This window comes from Ostrea edulis, chromosome 3, assembly GCF_947568905.1.
Source record: "Ostrea edulis chromosome 3, xbOstEdul1.1, whole genome shotgun sequence".
In the NCBI taxonomy this organism is placed as follows: Eukaryota; Metazoa; Mollusca; class Bivalvia; order Ostreida; family Ostreidae; genus Ostrea; species Ostrea edulis.
Genome location: NC_079166.1, coordinates 54,570,431 through 54,588,898, shown reverse-complemented (window position 1 = coordinate 54,588,898; position 18,468 = coordinate 54,570,431). Strand labels below are relative to the sequence as shown.

At 35.3% G+C, this 18,468-nt stretch overlaps 1 protein-coding gene across 1 annotated transcript in view; it reads left to right on the top strand.

Annotated features, from left to right (window-relative positions):
* Nucleotides 1–11,187, top strand: part of LOC125676424 (E3 ubiquitin-protein ligase rnf213-alpha-like) — a 175,020-nt gene extending 163,833 nt beyond the window's left edge. The window contains exons 46-49 of the mRNA XM_056158169.1: nucleotides 3,644–3,835; nucleotides 4,378–4,467; nucleotides 7,961–8,157; nucleotides 8,673–11,187. Of these exons, the coding sequence (XP_056014144.1) occupies nucleotides 3,644–3,835; nucleotides 4,378–4,467; nucleotides 7,961–8,157; nucleotides 8,673–8,862 (669 nt within the window). The 3' untranslated portion in view covers nucleotides 8,863–11,187. The remainder of the gene's footprint in view (nucleotides 1–3,643; nucleotides 3,836–4,377; nucleotides 4,468–7,960; nucleotides 8,158–8,672) is intronic.
* The last annotated feature ends 7,281 nt before the right edge of the window (nucleotides 11,188–18,468 follow it).

Sequence of the window (18,468 nt, the reverse complement as noted above, 5' to 3'; positions counted from 1 at the left end):
TTGATTGTATTTCCCCTGCATAAACTGGTAAAGCAGACACATGAAGCAACTGATTTTGAATGCAAACATTTTTGGGCAAGTCCTCTGGGTTAAGATGTTCATGTGGACAGGCCTGTCTTGCATGCTTGTATAAAACATCACCTTTTTCGAGAACAAAATGAATATCATTCGCATCCCAATCTCCAAACAATTTTTGGTTAACTGCATTAAATGCAATGCACACAAGTGAATTTGGTACACATTGTTTACCTCTGCTATATTCTGAGAAAGTTTCTGACCCTTGATGAAAGTTGGCAGACACGCATTTCAAAATTATGGGATCTTTTCTTACATTGTGACTTTTTTTTTTTTTTGACAGATTTTGGGCTCTTCCTTTGATGACTATCAAAATCATGATTTTTTTCTTTTTTTGCTACCCTTCATATCTGATGACGACAACAACTGTCAACTCTTGAAATAACTCATTCAATTCGTTAAACCAGTCCAAGAAAATGTCCACTCTTGAAATATCAACTCTTGAAAACAAGTGTCAACTCTTGAGATAATTCATTCAACTCTTGAGATAAATCATATTTCGTGACAAAGAAATGTAAACTTGATTTCCAATATATTACTTCCAATGGAGTTCTTTTCTTGAATAACAAATATATTCACAAAAACATGTTCATTTATATTTCTTAATCAATGTTTACAGTTATCTGACTTGACCATGAAAGAGCGCGGGAAATGGCGCTCGGCCCTTTCGATCGAAGATTACATGTTTACACCCAGATTTAGTATTAAAATCTCAAAAAATGCGTCCAAAAGAAATATTTTGGTAAAATTGTACGAAATTAAAACATTGGGTTTCAGATAATTACCTTGAGTTAATGCATTGGCAAGAATATATCAGTTCTCTCAGGCAAGACGTTTTCTCCTTGTTGATAAACAGGATAGCGTGGCGCGTATGGATATAGAGAAATAGTGCAGAGTTTAATATTAAAATTCTAATTACACACAATTTCTGCTTGATAAATACAACAGATCACATACAAGGAAGACTTCTTCAATCTGACATAAAACAGAATTTATATATAACAGTTTAATAAAAATGGAACATAGTATCAATGTGAACTATTTTTTGATAGGCGATAAATCGGCTAATTAACATAATTTTCAGACATAAGAGGAGACAGCTGTTTACCCAGAATTCCTAGAGAAAAATAGACCATGTTTTCCCCGTCTATATGTGAAAATGCGAATGAATACAGAAGCAATGTAAATCGTTTCCTACAGTCCAATTCTGTTTTTCTAAGATCGTGGAATAAAATGTTGGCAAACGACAAATAATTTTGATCTTGTTTACAAACCTAAACACTAATTCGCGATTCCTTTTGATGTGTGGACTTTGTTTCATATCGAAGGGATAAAAATTGCGATTTCATAAATTCTTATTTAACTCGCTTATCGTAGAGGGTAAACATATGGATCCTATATCAATCTCAAAGTGAATTGTGACAGCTTCTACGTTGCATTAGCATATGTGACAACAAATTTCTTATATTAAAAATCAAAGTGATTTCGCAAATGGTAGTGATTAAAACAGGGCGCCATTGAAGCTGGGTCTGACATACGAGGCTGACTTACGTCACCTCGAAAAACTAAATGCATGGTGATGGAGAGCAAGAAGGCCTCTACCAAAATTGTAAATTTCATGCTCTCCGGGGTAGGAGTTCTGACCCCAGGGTGGGGCCAAACTTGTTATATAGTGTTTATGTGTAAAACACTTAAATAACATCTTCCTTTGTGTTGATAACACTATATTGAAACTAAATAAGTATTTAGAAAGAGCAGGTAGTCCTTTACCGAAAATGTAAATTTGATGTTCCCAGGGGTAGAGGTTTTGGTATCAGGGTGGGGCAAAATGGTCAGTTATTAAATGTGTGAACAATAGACATTTTTAATTTCTTCTTGATAACTGTCATTCCAATTCTTTTCATATTTGGTATGAAGCATGTTTGGAACAATGGGGACATAAAATGTAAATTTCAGGATTCCTGCACTCCTGGGGCCTGGGGGGGGGGGGCAAAAACTGCCCAAAATTAACCAATTTCAAAACTCTTCTTCTCAAGAACCACACACGTGTAAGAAAACTTAAATGCATGGTGATGGAGTGCACGAAGACCTCTTCCAAAATTGTGCATTTCATGATCCCTGGGGTAGGGGTTCTGACCCCATGGCGGGACCAAACTTGGTATATAGTGTTTATGTGTAAAACACTTAAATAACATCTTCTTTAGTGCTGTTCATATTTTATTGAAACTGAATAGAGATATAGAAAGAGCAGATTACTGTAGTCCTTTACCAAAATTGTAAATTTGATGATCCCAGGGGTAGGGGTTTTGGTATCAGAGTGGGAGTGAAATGGTCAGTTATTAAATGTGTGAACAATATACATTTTTAACTTCTTTTTGATAACTGTTATTTCAATTCTCTTCATATTTGTTATTAAGCATGTTTGAAACAATGGGGACATAAATTGTAAATTTCAGGATTCCTGTACTCCTGGGGCCCTAGGGGCGGGGCAAAAACTGCCCAAAATTGACCAATTTTCAAAAATATTCTCCTCTAGAACCACACATGTGTAAGAAAAACTAAATGCATTGTGATGGAGGGCAAGAAGGCCTCTACTAAAGTTGTAAATTTCATGATCCCCGGGGTAGGGGCTCTGACCCCAGGGTGGGGCCAAACTTGTTATATAGTGTTTATGTGTAAAACACTTAAATAACATCTTTTTTAGTGCTATTGATACTAAATTGAACTTAAATGGATAGAGCAGGTAGTCTTTTACCAAAATTGTAAATTTGATGATCCCCAAAGTAAGGGTTCTGAACCATGGTGGGGCCAAATTTAGCATATAGTATTTATGTGTAAGTTTGCTGATACTGTATAAAATCTAAATGCATACTTAGGAATAGCAGAAAAGGATGTACAAAAAAGGGTGAATTTTAATCAAAACCCAGGGGTATGACTTTAGGATGAGTCCAAATTAGTCATATCTTTTGATGTTTTAATGTTAATACACCTATTATTTAAAGCCTTTCATCAGGGTATGCACTTTTATAGGCAGTGAAGTTTTAAGAACACATCTTGTTTTATACTGTTTCTGAACATTAGAATTTAGCTTAGATATTCAGAACAGCAAATCTTTTTAGATTTCATAGCCCATGGAAGTTGTGATACTTTTTCACTAGTATTCAGGTGACCGATAAGACCTGTGGGCCTCTTGTTTTTTATATTAAATTTATGAGACGGCAATGTAAGAATATATAAAGCCTCAACCGTGCGCATCTTTACGTGCGCCGTATATCGACGGTTTTTACAAAGGGTGAATCTGTAGCTCTCTGATCATCTGTCCTAATATTTTTTCAGAGAGCTACAGTTCTGCAGCTAGCTACAAAAGTACATATTTAAACAGACTCCGGGGCTATAAACTAAGATGAGCTCACTTTTGATTTTTGTTTCACTTTTCCACTATGTTACCCTTCTATAAAAATGAGACTTAGATTAAAAGTGGGTTCGTTGAAGTTTTATGACCGTAGGACTTTCTTTTCCAAGTACCAATCGTTCAGAAGAAATGTAAGAAGGTAATCATATTTTTCAGGAACCACTAAACCAAACAGTAGCAACTCAAATATCCCATCAGTTTAGACGATACCAGGACATATGTGATGCGATGGATAAATTAGATACCGTCATTCGTTTCCTGCGATCCGTCGGCGATGATGAAAGTTGTATGCTTGAAGAGTTTATGCGTCAGGCGCTTAGAATGGATACAGCATTTCTATCCCTTAATGTATGAAATAAAATACTATTGTAATTTTCCATGATTTTACATGTTTAAGTTGGTCAGATTGTCCAAGGAATATCTGTTTTGTAGCAATTAATAAGTAAAATTAGTGAGACACATATGGTAGACGATAATATAATATCGAACTATACATATCCATGTAAATACTGTTGAATTGCATTTTCTTCTGTGAAATTAGTTGTGTATCGTAAAAGTGCTGCCACCTTAGCAATACTTATATTGTCCTTATAGTAAAATTTTATTCAGAAATATCCAATGAAAATTGCATGTACTTCACCCATGTCAACGCATTAAACAGATTTTCAATTACAGTGGGGAAGGCAATATCAAAATTATAATGTGTAATCATTTCTCTCTCGCGAAAGTTCCACTTATTTGAAAAGAATCATATCGATTTGTTGACAACTCTAGAATTGTTACAAACGTAAGTTTGAGATGAATTCAATTTTTCGAAATGTTAAAATTTCAATTCTGTATCTCGGTGCAATACACTGTTTATACATAGTATATCAATTATGTCATTGTAGATCCGAAAGAGTTGCCAATGTAAACATGTCCAATCCCTTTGGTTAAAGCTGTCGATGATGAAAACCAAGCATCAGGCGTCAAATAAAAAGGTACTACACATAATATCTTCTGCAATGTGATACTTTTTTATCTTAAAATATTAACACTTAAAGAAATACGGTGTGGTCCATAATATCGAAAGATCGAATCCCTTATGCAAAGTTTCAGTCAAGAAACGAGACTGGATTCCAAGTACTTATCAACCGCTTATGGATACAAAACGCACTATCATCTGAAATTCCATTAAGATTAGTTTACTTCCATCACTGTGGATGAGAGTAATATGTCGATTGTGGATGTAGAAATAAGAAAAGCATTGTAAATCTCCCGGTGATATTTTGAATGTATTAAGTGAGTGTTCAAATTGGTAGCAATTATTTTATAAAGATAGATATGGGAATTGATATTGATAAAAACTTGAATCATCCCGAGCGGGCAAGATGACCCAGGGCAATCAATGCATGGTTTCCTCGTCTTTCATCCTTGTCTTCTCTGTTCTTACAAAACAAGCCGACTAGCCCAGGAAGCACAAAGAGAAGTAGAAAATTCATCATGCTAAATAATTAGAACTGTTTAAAGAAAATCCACAGGCAATGCCAAATATTAAAACACTTATAAATAGGACAAAAATCTGCAAATCTATAACTCATACCAAGTTTAAAGTTCCCTTACCTCCATACCTCTGAAAACATTAAGTCCTCTCTATTCTTACAAATAACAAGCAACATATACATGTACAGTACCCGCAACGTTATTCTTGACATTCCTATCGTGCTCTATCGTGCGTGTATCCTATCGTATCGTGCGTGTATCCTATCGTATCGTGCGTGTATCCTATCCTATCGTGTATCAGGTTTTCCGTTTTCTATCGTGTTTTGCGTTTATCAGGTCTATCGTGTATCGTGTTTTGCGTGTATCAGGTTTTCCGTTTATCATGAAAATCGTTTATCGTGTAGCTTCGGAAACTATCGGGATCGTATATAAAATCTAATGAAAAAGTACGATACTTTCCGAAACCTTTATTCGTTTTGTTAAAGAAGCTATTTTTAGGAATCGAGGAAAGATGGTATATTTGAAGGAGAACATAAAGTTGTCGATTTTAAGGCAGAAGAAGATATATTTGTCTGTCCAGAGAGAGAGTGAAAATTTATCACAATTTAATTCTAAGTAGTCTGGAAAGTAGGACAGTAAACCGAGCACAGTAAATCTGAAAGCTCCTTCTGAAGTTCATAAACATTTGTTTGTCTAGAAACAGTTATTTGTAATTAACACTAACAGAAAAATAGGGATTTCCGATTTGAAAGGAAAAATCAGTAAATTACATTGTTTATCACATACATGTATATTTTAATAATGGTTCTTTTTCTTCCGATTTTTTTCCCACGTGTATGCTACTTATATAGCAACTGCTGAACTTGTGAGCGTCCTTATATCTGATTTTGTGTATCACCCGTGTTTTGACAGCTAACATTCTCAGGGACATTGTATTTCACACATTTAGAAGATTAAGTTTTAAAAGGGTGCAAGGGTGTTGCATCCCCCAAAATTCTGCTCAACTGGGCACGATTCCGCTGTCATCGTTGTTCTTTTTTTATATACCTTGTACATGTACCAATACTCGTACGTGTAGATACTGGAAATCTATGTTGTTTTTGATGATTATTTGAATTTTTTTTACACACTAAGCGTTTCAAAATTGCGAATTTAAAACAAGCCGGGTTTTGTTTATGTTTTTTAAACAGTATATTTATGTTTTGTTAACAAAATATCAATTCAAATAAATATGTTCCAATTACTTATGACTATCAATTATCAATCATAGTGTAAAAATATCTAACAGGTGTAGTGCGGTTGATTTTTTTTTAAAGCGGTCGTTATGAAAATAACTTGAGATGTTGAATGAGCCGTGAACTTAGAGCTTGATGCAAAATAACCCCCTCCACGCTACACGCACAATATTACTTGGTTTTATTTCATACCCAAGGTAATATACATTAGCATAAGAGAGCTACTGAAGCATGATATCACTACATTATACAATGTATTACATTTAGTTAATTCCCTGTATAATCTATATATTAAACATTAGGTGACAATATAAGTTTTAGAATCATTGGCTGATAAAATTCATATAGATATCAAATAATGAATTCAATGCCGTATATATTTTATTTTATTTTTTTTTAAATTTTAGCTGTGATGGCATTAAAAAAACCAACAAAAAAAAAACGTATGACCGTGGATTAAACAAATTATATGGTACAAAACCGATCAATGCTTTAAACAAATGTTACCACGACGGGGACAGGTAGCTGATAGTCATCCCGCGATGAGAACGCGGTTTTCCTGAGTTACCTATAGATTACCGCGTTAGATTTTTTTCCATTGCGAGAACGCGGGAAACAAGAAATCCGCTTTGTCCGTAATGTAGGTATATAATGAACATTGAAATCCTTCAATATTATTATCAACATAATGTAAACATAATGTAATTATGTTGTAGGTATCAAAATTTCGTTCCGTCTAAACCGTTTCTAAATTTACAACATTTCTATCAGGTTTTCCGTTTATCGTGAAGATCGTTTATCGTGTTTTGCGTTTATCAGGTCTATCGTGAAGATCGTTTATCAGGTTTTGCGTTTATCAGGTTTATTGTGTATCCTATCGTATCGTGCGTGTATCCTATCGTATCGTGCGTGTATCCTATCCTATCGTGCGTGTATCGTGTTCTATCGTTTATCATGTCAAGAATAACGTTGCGGGTACTGTATATATCGACTAGGCCAGGAAGAATACAGAAATAAAGCAAAGTTAGAGTGCTGTTAAACATGAAGGGAAGAGATTGAACATGATATCACTGCTACATAGAACACGCATATACATGAATAAACAACTACAACCCTTGATAAGAAAGACAAAATTATTGTTTGATTGATCATCAACATGAATGTCTTTGCTAGATTCACTCTTCAACCGACAATATCTTTTTATTTCAATTCAAAATGTCGATACGTGACTGAGATATAATGAGTGCAAACTTTGAAAGTTTGTAAAGTCCAAGGGGAACAACTCCGTTAAAAATTATTCAAACAGGATCATTTAAACTGGATAACGCGGATCATTTAAATAAAGAAGTTGAGTTGGATATTCTCATGATTTATCTATGTACTTCATTCCAGTTGAATAAATGGATCCGTAGCTAATATAATGAGCGGAAACTGAATTAAGACGGAATTACACAATAACAGAAAGGGGTTATCCTATTTGCCCCAGACAATTTATGATGGGGCATAAAAAGAGCGTTCGCTATGTGACCTGGATGTTGTGAGTTGTGAGTCCGAGTCCCGCTCGGCAGTATCAAATCTAAGATGTTAACAAAAGTAGTGATATTTCGTTGTGGAACGAAAGCCCCGTGCCCTTGGAATTGGCACATTAAAGAACCTTTCACTGACAGGTTTCTGACTGAACTCGAAAATTCAAACTACGTTCGTACGCGTCCTGTTTTTGTGAAGATTGTTTTCTAAAAAGAATATTGAATTGCAGGATGTGCTTGAGGGGGTGTCTGATGCGTATCGTGAAGAGCTGACTGACAACCAAAAAGAGCAATTGAACGATATCTGTGACGGATTATCCAAGGAGAGACTCAGCACAGTTCTGGATGCACTGTATGAGTGCATAATTCTTACCATTGACGGTGGAACTGAAGACGGAGACGGAGAGAATCCAATGGCTAGATACAGGTCTTTTCCAGTTCAGACATGCAAATGAATATCAATTTATCTTGTAGTGTATCAAAACTTTCATATGAGACACATGTTGATATATTGATATATTTCAATTTTTTTTTTTTTAAATCATAAATTTTATTAAAACGTTCGTGGTATATAATTCAATCAACGTCTCCATATGAGTGAAATATTCTCGAGAGGGACGTTAAACAATATTCAATCAATCAATCAATCATATTTGAACATAAGTGACTGAAGAAGAAAATTGAAAACCTTGAATATTGTTCTACACATATTTATTAGTTTATATTGTTTAATGAATACAATGTATAATTGTTAAAAGTTCCCATACAGAAATGTCTACTCGATCGATCACAGCAAACACCAACGAAACTTATTTCATAAAACAAGTTGCTGTCCTTTAAAAGGAGACTGTAATACGTGGAATACATAGGCATGTGTAATTCTAACAGAGACTTGCTATTCTAGGTGAAAATAAAAATATCTTTTATTTTCGTTATTTTCAGTATCCGAGATACTCTGATTGCATATGTTGGAGCACCCGCATATGATGTTGATGTCCCTGAGCCAGAATGGATAGGTAAAACACTCCAAAAATTTCCGGGAAATGATGAAGATTCCAATTGTATTAAAGTTTCTCAGTCGATGGACCTCTGGATCTGCATCTATGCAAATTATGCAAAAAGGAAGAATTAAACAAGTTTGACTACACAGAACCATGAAAATTGTCTTCTCCGATAAACAGGTCTTTTTTTCTTTATATGTATATATTATATTCTTAGTCGTTATTAACCAATTCGTACCAGCAACAGAGTGAACAATTACTTAACAATTAAAGGGAATCTTATAGGTTTTCACATTACCCGTACCAATAAATAATATATCTGTATTTGTACATATGTATGTTGCCTTCTACGTGTATTTCACGGGTCGCTAGCTATAATAGCTCAAATTGATTCGATTTAAGCTTCATAATATTTGCATGTTTTATTTGGTTTTATTTTAAAATGCTATGAATTGTAATATCCATATTCATTATTCTTTGATTTTCATCTATGTATGCTTATTTTGAATATCTTCTATTTGCAAATATTTATACACAGTTTAGCAAATAACATTGTACATGCATATAATGTATACTAAAGGTGTATGCATGTTAATGCCTTTGATGTAAGATTATTTTCCTAGTAAAGTGTTATCAGAAATTTGATTAGACTTTAACGTCAGGTTTTTAAAATCATACAATGTGGAATCTGGGACTAAAAGGATTTAACATCATTTTAGCCTGAATTGATAAAGTTGAGAAAGAATCTAGTAAATTAGTAAGATATCAACTATTGAGGTATTCTTTACAAAACTGTACAGAGATCATTGGCTAAGTACGATATTCGAACAGTTTTGAATGAGAGTATACAGTGTGTTTTTCTGATTGCCTAGGCCTGCAATTTCAATAGAAATTTCTACCATTGTCCAGAGACTCTATCATTAAACCAATTTCAAGTGTGTTAACATTCTACCTAAATAAAAGCAAAGTATTTTATGATGCTTACATAAGAGCCCACATTGTATCATATAATAGTATACATGTATTCTTCCGTATATATATATAGATATATAGCAATGTTTTGATAGTTTGTGATTTTTCAGCTTACATTTACATGTACACCCACTTTTAGATAGTTGTAAATAAATTAAGTTGAATTATGTTGATTCAATATATTATTTGAAATGTGACAATGGATATTAATATGTATACTATACTTTTATGAAGTTGCTTACATTGTACAGAATGGTTCTATTGTAAAGATGTTTGAGTCCATGTATGTATTTCACTAGGAATTGTGTGTATATATATATATATATATATATATATATATATATATATATATATATATATTCTGATATATATCAGAAATAATCAGAGTGAGGTCTTTAAAAGCGACATGATCGACCGCGTGTGCGAAGTTTGGTTCATAACTTCATGCTTGTCAAACATACATGTATCACATTCCTGCGCATTCAAAAGTACATCGCGTACAAAATGTTGATTATGACAAAAACAAAACCATAGTTAACAGAATTAGGTGGAATATACCGCAAATAAGGCGAGGCTGCACTATATTCAGGTGTGTTTAAGCAGATACGGTTCGTTTAACTTAAAGTATATAAAGAAATCAGGTTTGTTATGCATAGCGAGGCATGTTGTACCTGATTTTCAACTACCACAAAACAGATCGTGCAGTTTCTAGGATACATTTGGATTGTTATTGAGAATGGGTTCCTAATCAATTGGAATACAGTACGTATGAGTTTGAATTCTGCACACAAGGTCATACAAGTTTACGTTGTTTTGATCTTATTGGTTTTTATGATAAATGCAGGAATTGATACACATCGATCAAATCACTTTAAGGATGCAATCGTATAGACATTCAACAATTATTTGATGAGGCTGAATAAATAATCAACCAGGAAAATTGTTGAAGACGTGACTGTACAAGGACTATTAGGAACGAAGAACATGATTCGAATAATTTGGTTTTGTGCATGTACTCAAACTGTAATTCCTGGGACAATTTATCGACATATCAAAATAGATATTCTAGTAATCTTAATGAATTCACTGATAATCAAACTAAAGACACTGATAAGTTATATCTCTATTGAAAACTGCTTAAAGACTGAGTGAAAAAAATTATCTATGGACATTAAGATTCAATAGTGAACTGGAAGATGTTAACTGTGACATACTTGTCGTGAAACTTCCAAAAACAATATTAAACTATCAAATTTCACTCGGTCAAGAAACAAAGTTTAGAGTAATTGTAATCTTTAGTGAAGGTTTGAATGTTGTCTTCCTTAATTTTAAGATTCAGTTTCAGATTTGTTGGTGTACTGTTTCTTTTGTATGCATTCATCATCTAAATGGTTAACTAGTTTTAACATACTTTTATGATTGTGCTTTTTAATGGCTTTAATTTTCAATGTATATCTACATATAATAAAGTTAGCTTAAGGGAATTGTTATCTTATCATATTTGCTTGTTTTTAAGATGTATTATTTGGAGAATCAACAATACTCTTGAATAGCTCTGTTCAATACCTTTTCAATGGTATAAACACGAGCCTTCAGCTCTACATAGTTTTAAACTTATAGTCATTTCAACAGAGTCAGTCGTTGACCACTGTTGTAAAAATGGTTGGGAAACGGGTTGAGAATATTGAAGTAATTGGAGCTTATATAAAAGTTCGCACAGAACTCGGTCATTCGGTAATGCAGAGTTTTACTGAATTGGGGGACGTTTATGGGACTGATAAGATATCTTATGAGACAGTTCGTAGGTGGAGAAAGAAATATCTGACTGGCACATAGTCTGTCAAAGATGCAGTAAAATCTGGCCGACCCATGACTGTAACAGGCAAGGCAAACGTCAGGGAAATAATTGAAATGATTGCAGATACACAATTCGTGATATATCTTCGTGGTCTTTGGTGATCAGGTTATCCAACAGTCAGTTGGAATTCCCATGGGCACGAATTGTGCTCCTTTGTTAGCTGACCTGTTTCTATATTCACATGAAGCATGATTTATTCAAAAACTTCTACGCGAGAAGAAAAAATATCTTGTTGTGGCATTCAATTCGACATTTAGATATATCAATGTCGTTTTATCTATTAACAATAATAACTTTCATTCATATGTCGATTCGGTATATCCCTGTGAGCTCGAAATAAAAGACACACAGAGTCGTCCACTTCTGCTTCATACTTAGATATTTTATTGAAAGTAGACATTAACGGCAAACTGACAACTCAACTGTATGACAAACGGGATGATTTCAGCTTCTCCATCGTCAACTTCCCATATTTATGTAGCAATATTCCATTATCACCTGAAAAAGGTGTTTATATATCTCAACTGATTCAATACGCAAGAGCTTGTTCTGCGTATAGTCAGTTTTTAAATCGAGGTAAGTTACTGACAAACAAGTTGATAGTACAGGGGTTTCAACAGTCTCGATTGAAGTCAGCATTTCGCAAATTCTATGATCGTTATAACGATCTAGTTCGTAAATACAACCTATCATAGGGTCAAATGCTGTCTGACGTGTTTCATACCGATTGTTAGGCCGTTCTTGGCACATTGATTTTGACTACGGATAAATCCGTTTACCTGATCAGGATATAGGGCTCACCGTGGGTGTGACCGGTCGACAGGAGATGCTTACTCCTCCTAGGCACATGATCCCACCTCTGGTGTGTCCAGGGCTCCGTGTTTGCCCAACTATCTATTTTGTATTGCTTATAGGAGTTATGAGATTGATCACTGCTCGTTATCTTCGCCTTTCATTGCCAAAGCTGTTGGCATATCGTTATCGCGGGTGCATTTCATTTTGAAGCGTATTTTGAAAGTACGAAAGATTTCTGCCAGATGGATATCTATTGACAGATGACCAAAAACGGGTACGAGTACAAACCTTTAAGCAATAGCTCAACATTTTTCCCAAATTCAATCAAAGACAATTTGCAAACATTGTTAATGTTGACGAAACGTTCACCATCTCGAACCAGTAAGAACGATTGTAAACAAATTATGGCTAACTAAACACGGCAGAAGGCCTGTAGTTGCCAAAAGAACCATAAGCACAAAGAAGGTTCTTTATTGCATATTCTTCTCATGTGATGGTATAGCCGTACAAATTCCGGTGCCGAAAGGCATATGTGTTACAGGTCGGTATTTCCGAGATGTTATACTAAAAACGCTCAAGATATATTATCACAAACGACGCCCTGTTTCAGGATTTATGCATGTTCGTCTACTTCATGATAACCACATACATCTGAGCTTGTGAAGTAATTTTGAAGTCGGAGAATGTTACCGACTTGCCATACCCACCACTCTCCTGATCTATCCCCATGCAACTTTTTCCTTTTTGCAAAACTTAAAGAGTTCTAATCTGGTCGTCGTTACAAGTCCCGACAAGCCCTAGACTCAGCCATCAGCCATTGCCTCAAAGGTCTAAATCAGCGTATCGTGACGCCTTTCAGAAATGGATTCCGAGATTTAAATTATATATTTCAAACCGCAGAGAATACTTTGAAGGGATGTAATGTTCATTTCACTCTTCGGCTCAAATGTTTCTGAGATATCGTACAATACACATTACATATCGAAAAGCCATCGTATTTAGTGTTATTATTCTTTTGAATTAATGTTTTGTCATTTTTTTTAAATTATCTCTTTTATACAAATAATATTTTATTCATTTTATCATTCACATTTCTTTTTATGAAATTGCATTGCTTGGTCCAGATCAGATTAATAGTTATAACATACGATAATGTAGTGCTATCGTGCTTCATATCGTGCTTCAGTAGCTCTCGTTTTCTAATGACTATCGATCATCTGGTAGTGGAAATTAATTGTGACTGTAATTTAGCCCGGTAGTTTCCGAAGTTACACAATAAACGATTTTCACGATAAATGAAAAATCTTATACACGCAAAACACGATACACGAAAGATCTGATAAACGCAAAACACGATAGAAAACGGAAAACCTAATAAACGCAAAACACAATACGATAGGATACACGCACGATACCGTACGATACACGCACAATACGATATGATACACGCACGATACAATAGGATACGCGCACGATACGCTACGATACACGCACGATACGATACGATACACGCACGATAAGATAGGAAACATGCACGATACGATAAGATACACGCACAATACGATAGGATACACGCACGATACGATATGATACACGCACGATAAGATAGGATACACGCACGATACGATATGATACACGCACGATACGATACGATGTACGCACGATACGATACGATACAAGCACGATACGATACGATGCACGCACGATACGATAGGATCACGCACGATAGTAATATCAAGAGTAACGTTGCGGATACTGTAGATGAGGAGTCTGATGTTACTGATGTTGAAATAAAAAGGAAACATATTTAGAATGATGACTCGCATTTCACTGATTGATCACTCTCTGATATTTCTGAATAAATGGCAAAATCAATTTTATCGAAACTTACATTTTAGTGGTTAAATTTTCTCTCGAGTCACCACAAGGACAGGCAAAATTGGTACAGGACTGGTAACTTTGTATGGTTATTACATACAGTCCTTTGGAACAGCGAGTTAGAATGCTAAAATGTGAGCCTTGCTTATTCCCTTTTTTTAACCAAACACCAAATAGATAAAGAAAAAAACAGATGGTACGCACTTGCCTCATTTTTTTAAAAAAAAAATTATATCAAATGAAATCTTTTCATTCTATATCAATATGGACTTTCTGAAAAAATATCAATAGGGAACTGTACTGGTCTTTATCAAAATACCACATAGTTTAAAGTGTCATTGGAGGGTTGAAAGCCGTCTTTTTTCTTTGAAGTAGAGGGTCCAAATTTTCCTAAACTTCGGATGTTTTAAAGATAAATACATACAAGAAACATTGGCGCAAGCACCAAATATAAGGGCTGAAAAAGTTTTGGAAAGTATGAGAACTGAAAAAAAAATATTTGCGCGTCAACTATCAAAATGACTTCTTTCCGGGAAAAGAATGATGTTCCCGAAAAATTCCTCTTGTTTATAAGCGTGTAAATCACAACGTCAATGCTGGTAAAATTTAGAGGAGTTTCGATCAAATCCAGAGAACTAAATGAAAAGAATCGTTAATGAATAAGTAACTATTTATTGCTAGCGCCATCTGGCAATTATGCGGCAATTAGATTTTAGAACGCAGTTCGCAGTGTTTTATTCGTAATTCAAGGGTGAACTGCGTTATAGAACGCATTTAAAAAATGTGTGCATGAACAAGAAAACTAGACTGGAATTCTAAGGATGGGGTGCTAATGAACAACCCCCAACACTGAGAAAAAGCTTGTGAGACTGTACTCTCTGTAATTTAAAGAGATACGCTCACCCCATTTTTATTCATGATGCATTACACTAAATGGGAATAAACATCGGGTTCGAAAAAGACCCACACTTTGAAGACCAGCATTTTGAGGGTAAAGTATTAATGACCAACTCCTTCCACTGTGAAGAAATGGTCCTGATACTCGCACTAGTTATGGAGATTCGCTCCTCCGAGTTTTATTCATTATGCATCACACTTAGTGAATAAACATTGGGTTCGGAAACATCGAAGACCCCTACCCCAGGGCCTGAAATTTCGAGCGTAAGGTTTTGATAGTCATCGCCCATTATTTTGAAGAAAAAAATGGTGATGATACTTTCTCTATGGAGATACAACGCTTCAATTTTTATTTATTATGCATTGCACTCAGTGAATAAACATTGGGTTCGGAAACATCAACAACTCCTATCCCGGGGTCTGGAATTTGGATGGTAAGGTAGACTTAGTGGTCAATTTCTCATACTGTGAAAGTATGGTAATGGTACTCACTCTAGTTACAGAGAACCACCTCTCCAATTTTTATTCATAATGCATTACACTTAGGGAATAAACATCGGGTTCGGAAACATTGAAGACACCTTACCCTGGGCCTACAAATCTGAGGGTGTGGTATTAATAGCCATTTCCCAACATTGTGAAAAAGTGGTGATGGTACTATTTTATTTATAGAGATCCAACCTTTCAATTTTTATACATAATGCATTACATTCTGTGAATGAATATCGGGTTCGGATCTCTGTAACTACAGAGAGTACCATAACCTTTTTATACGCCCGTCTTAAGACGGGACGTATTATGGTATGGCGTTCATGTCCGTCCGTCTGTCCGTCCGTCTGTTAGCTTTTTCGTGTCCGACCCGTAACTTAAATACTACAAGGCCTAGAATTATCAAACTTTGTCTGTAGATACATCTTGGGTAGAAGGTGTGTCGCACATTAAAACCAGGTCACTGTGACTTTTCATTAAGAAGATATCCGTCTGTCCGTCCGTCTGTTAGCTTTTTCGTGTCCGACCCGTAACTTAAATACTACAAGGCCTAGAATCATCAAACTTTGTCTGTAGATACATCTTGGGTAGAAGGTGTGTCGCACATTAAAACCAGGTCACTGTGACTTTTCATTAAGAAGATATCCGTCTGTCCGTCCGTCTGTTAGCTTTTTCGTGTCCGACCCGTAACTTAAATACTACAAGGCCTAGAATCATCAAACTTTGTATGTAGATACATCTTGGGTAGAAGGTGTGTCGCACATTAAAACCAGGTCACTGTGACTTTTCATTAAGAAGATATGGCCATATATGGCAAAAACGTGTCCGGCTCATAACTTGAAAACTATTAGACCTAGAATCACCAAAATTGGTCAACTAATGCATCTTAGGTAGAAGGTGTGTCGCATCCTACTTTAAGGTCACTGTGACAAATAATTAAGGTGATATAATGTTTTAATGGGTACAATCTATACTGTTAACAATATGTGACGGGCGTATCATGTGCCGTGGCGGTGCACTTTATTTCACAATAGTAGGAGTTTACCACTAGTACCGTGCCCTCATATTGCTTCAGGCCCAGGGGTAGGGGTCTTCGATGTTTTCAAACCCGGTGTCTATTAACTAAGTGTGATGCATAATGAATACAAATTGGAGGGGTGGATCTCCGTAACTAGTGCGAGTACCAGCACCATTTCTTCACAGTGGTAGATGTTGACAACTAATACCTTACCCTCAAAATGTCGGGACCCGGGTAGGGGTCTTCGATGTCTCCGAACCCGATGTTTATTCACTAAGTGTAATACATAATGAAGAAAAATTGGAGGGTCGGATCTCTATCGCTAGAAAAAGTACCATTACCACTTTTTCACACTAATACTTTCCAGATCACGGGGTAGGGGTCTTCGATGTTTCCGAACCCGATGTTTATTCACTATGCAATGCATTATAAATGCAGTGGATGAACTGACCTGCAAACTAGGGGATATTGATCCACATGATATTAACAATGTATTGGTGAATAGTTTAAGTGATAACTGGGATGACATTATTATCACTGCAGCCAAAAAACAGGCATGGTGTTTGTAACCGTTGATAGAATTCACAAAACATGTAACAAAAAATCTAAAATAAGATGTAAAAGCTATTTTGATAGTAACTGCTATGTGAAACGGAAAGTACGGAAGCGTATTGCTGCCAATTGATATAAAGTTTTGCTATGTCGTACGAACGAGATACTAAGTCGTACGTACGATATAATAAGTCGTAATTACGAGATAATAATCGCATAAACGACATATACTAAGTCGTACGAACGAGATACTAAGTCGTTATTACGAGATAATATGTCGTACGTACGAGATACTAAGTCGTACGAACGACATAATAAGTCGTAATTACGAGATAATAAGTCGTATAAACGACAAAATTAATATTATGTTCCTAGTTGTGTGGATTTTGATTTTGGATCAGCTCTTTGGACGAATAAGGCATGTCCTAATTCGCTCCACTTTTAACATTGATTGGCAAGCCTAAAGACCAAAAAAACATGTAGTCTGCGTTGTAGATACGTTTGTAGATTAGTGTAGTTGTAGTGCTAGATGTATTTATATGTAGTTTTTGTTATTATTTTCTTTTGATATTGGCCACATTATGTAATTCTTTTCGTTTGTCCTGAAGAAGGGACGGGTCGTCCCGAAAATTTGACAATCTGGTTGTTCGTGTCGTTGGTCATTTTAGTGCTTTGTATAATTTTTTTGTATTTGACCTTGTATCCATGTTGTGGATCCGACACTTTGAGGTATCGGGTGTTGTTGGAACTTTAGTGCTTTTAGAGAGAGAGAGAGAGAGAGAGAGAGAGAGAGAGAGAGAGAGAGAGAGAGTATTTCTGACAAATCTTGTGATAACATGATTTTAGACCTAGACCTTGGAGTATGACCTTTTAAAAATCTTACATATTCAATATTCTGAACTATTTAATGTAGAACTTTGTAATTTTGTATATACCTGTAGCTTTTTAATGGCAAGACCTCTCATTTCATACTATGATCTATGTGGCCTTGACCTTCTACCAGAACAGCAAGGCCATGTTAGTCATACTGGTGTTGAAACATCCCTATTTTGTGTGAATTCATGTTCAGATAAGTATTCATGGGAATAAAGATTGAAATCTGGCCTCTTGACATTTGTTCATACCTCCAACTCCGGATCCATTGACAGTTTCGGTGAAATTCGGACATCAAACACAAACAGTAATGCTTCCTTAGATCTTGAATATCCATCACACATGCTAATTCACCTAAAGGAGCGAGAGAAAAACGAAGGCCTTTTGACAAAATGAAATGATAAT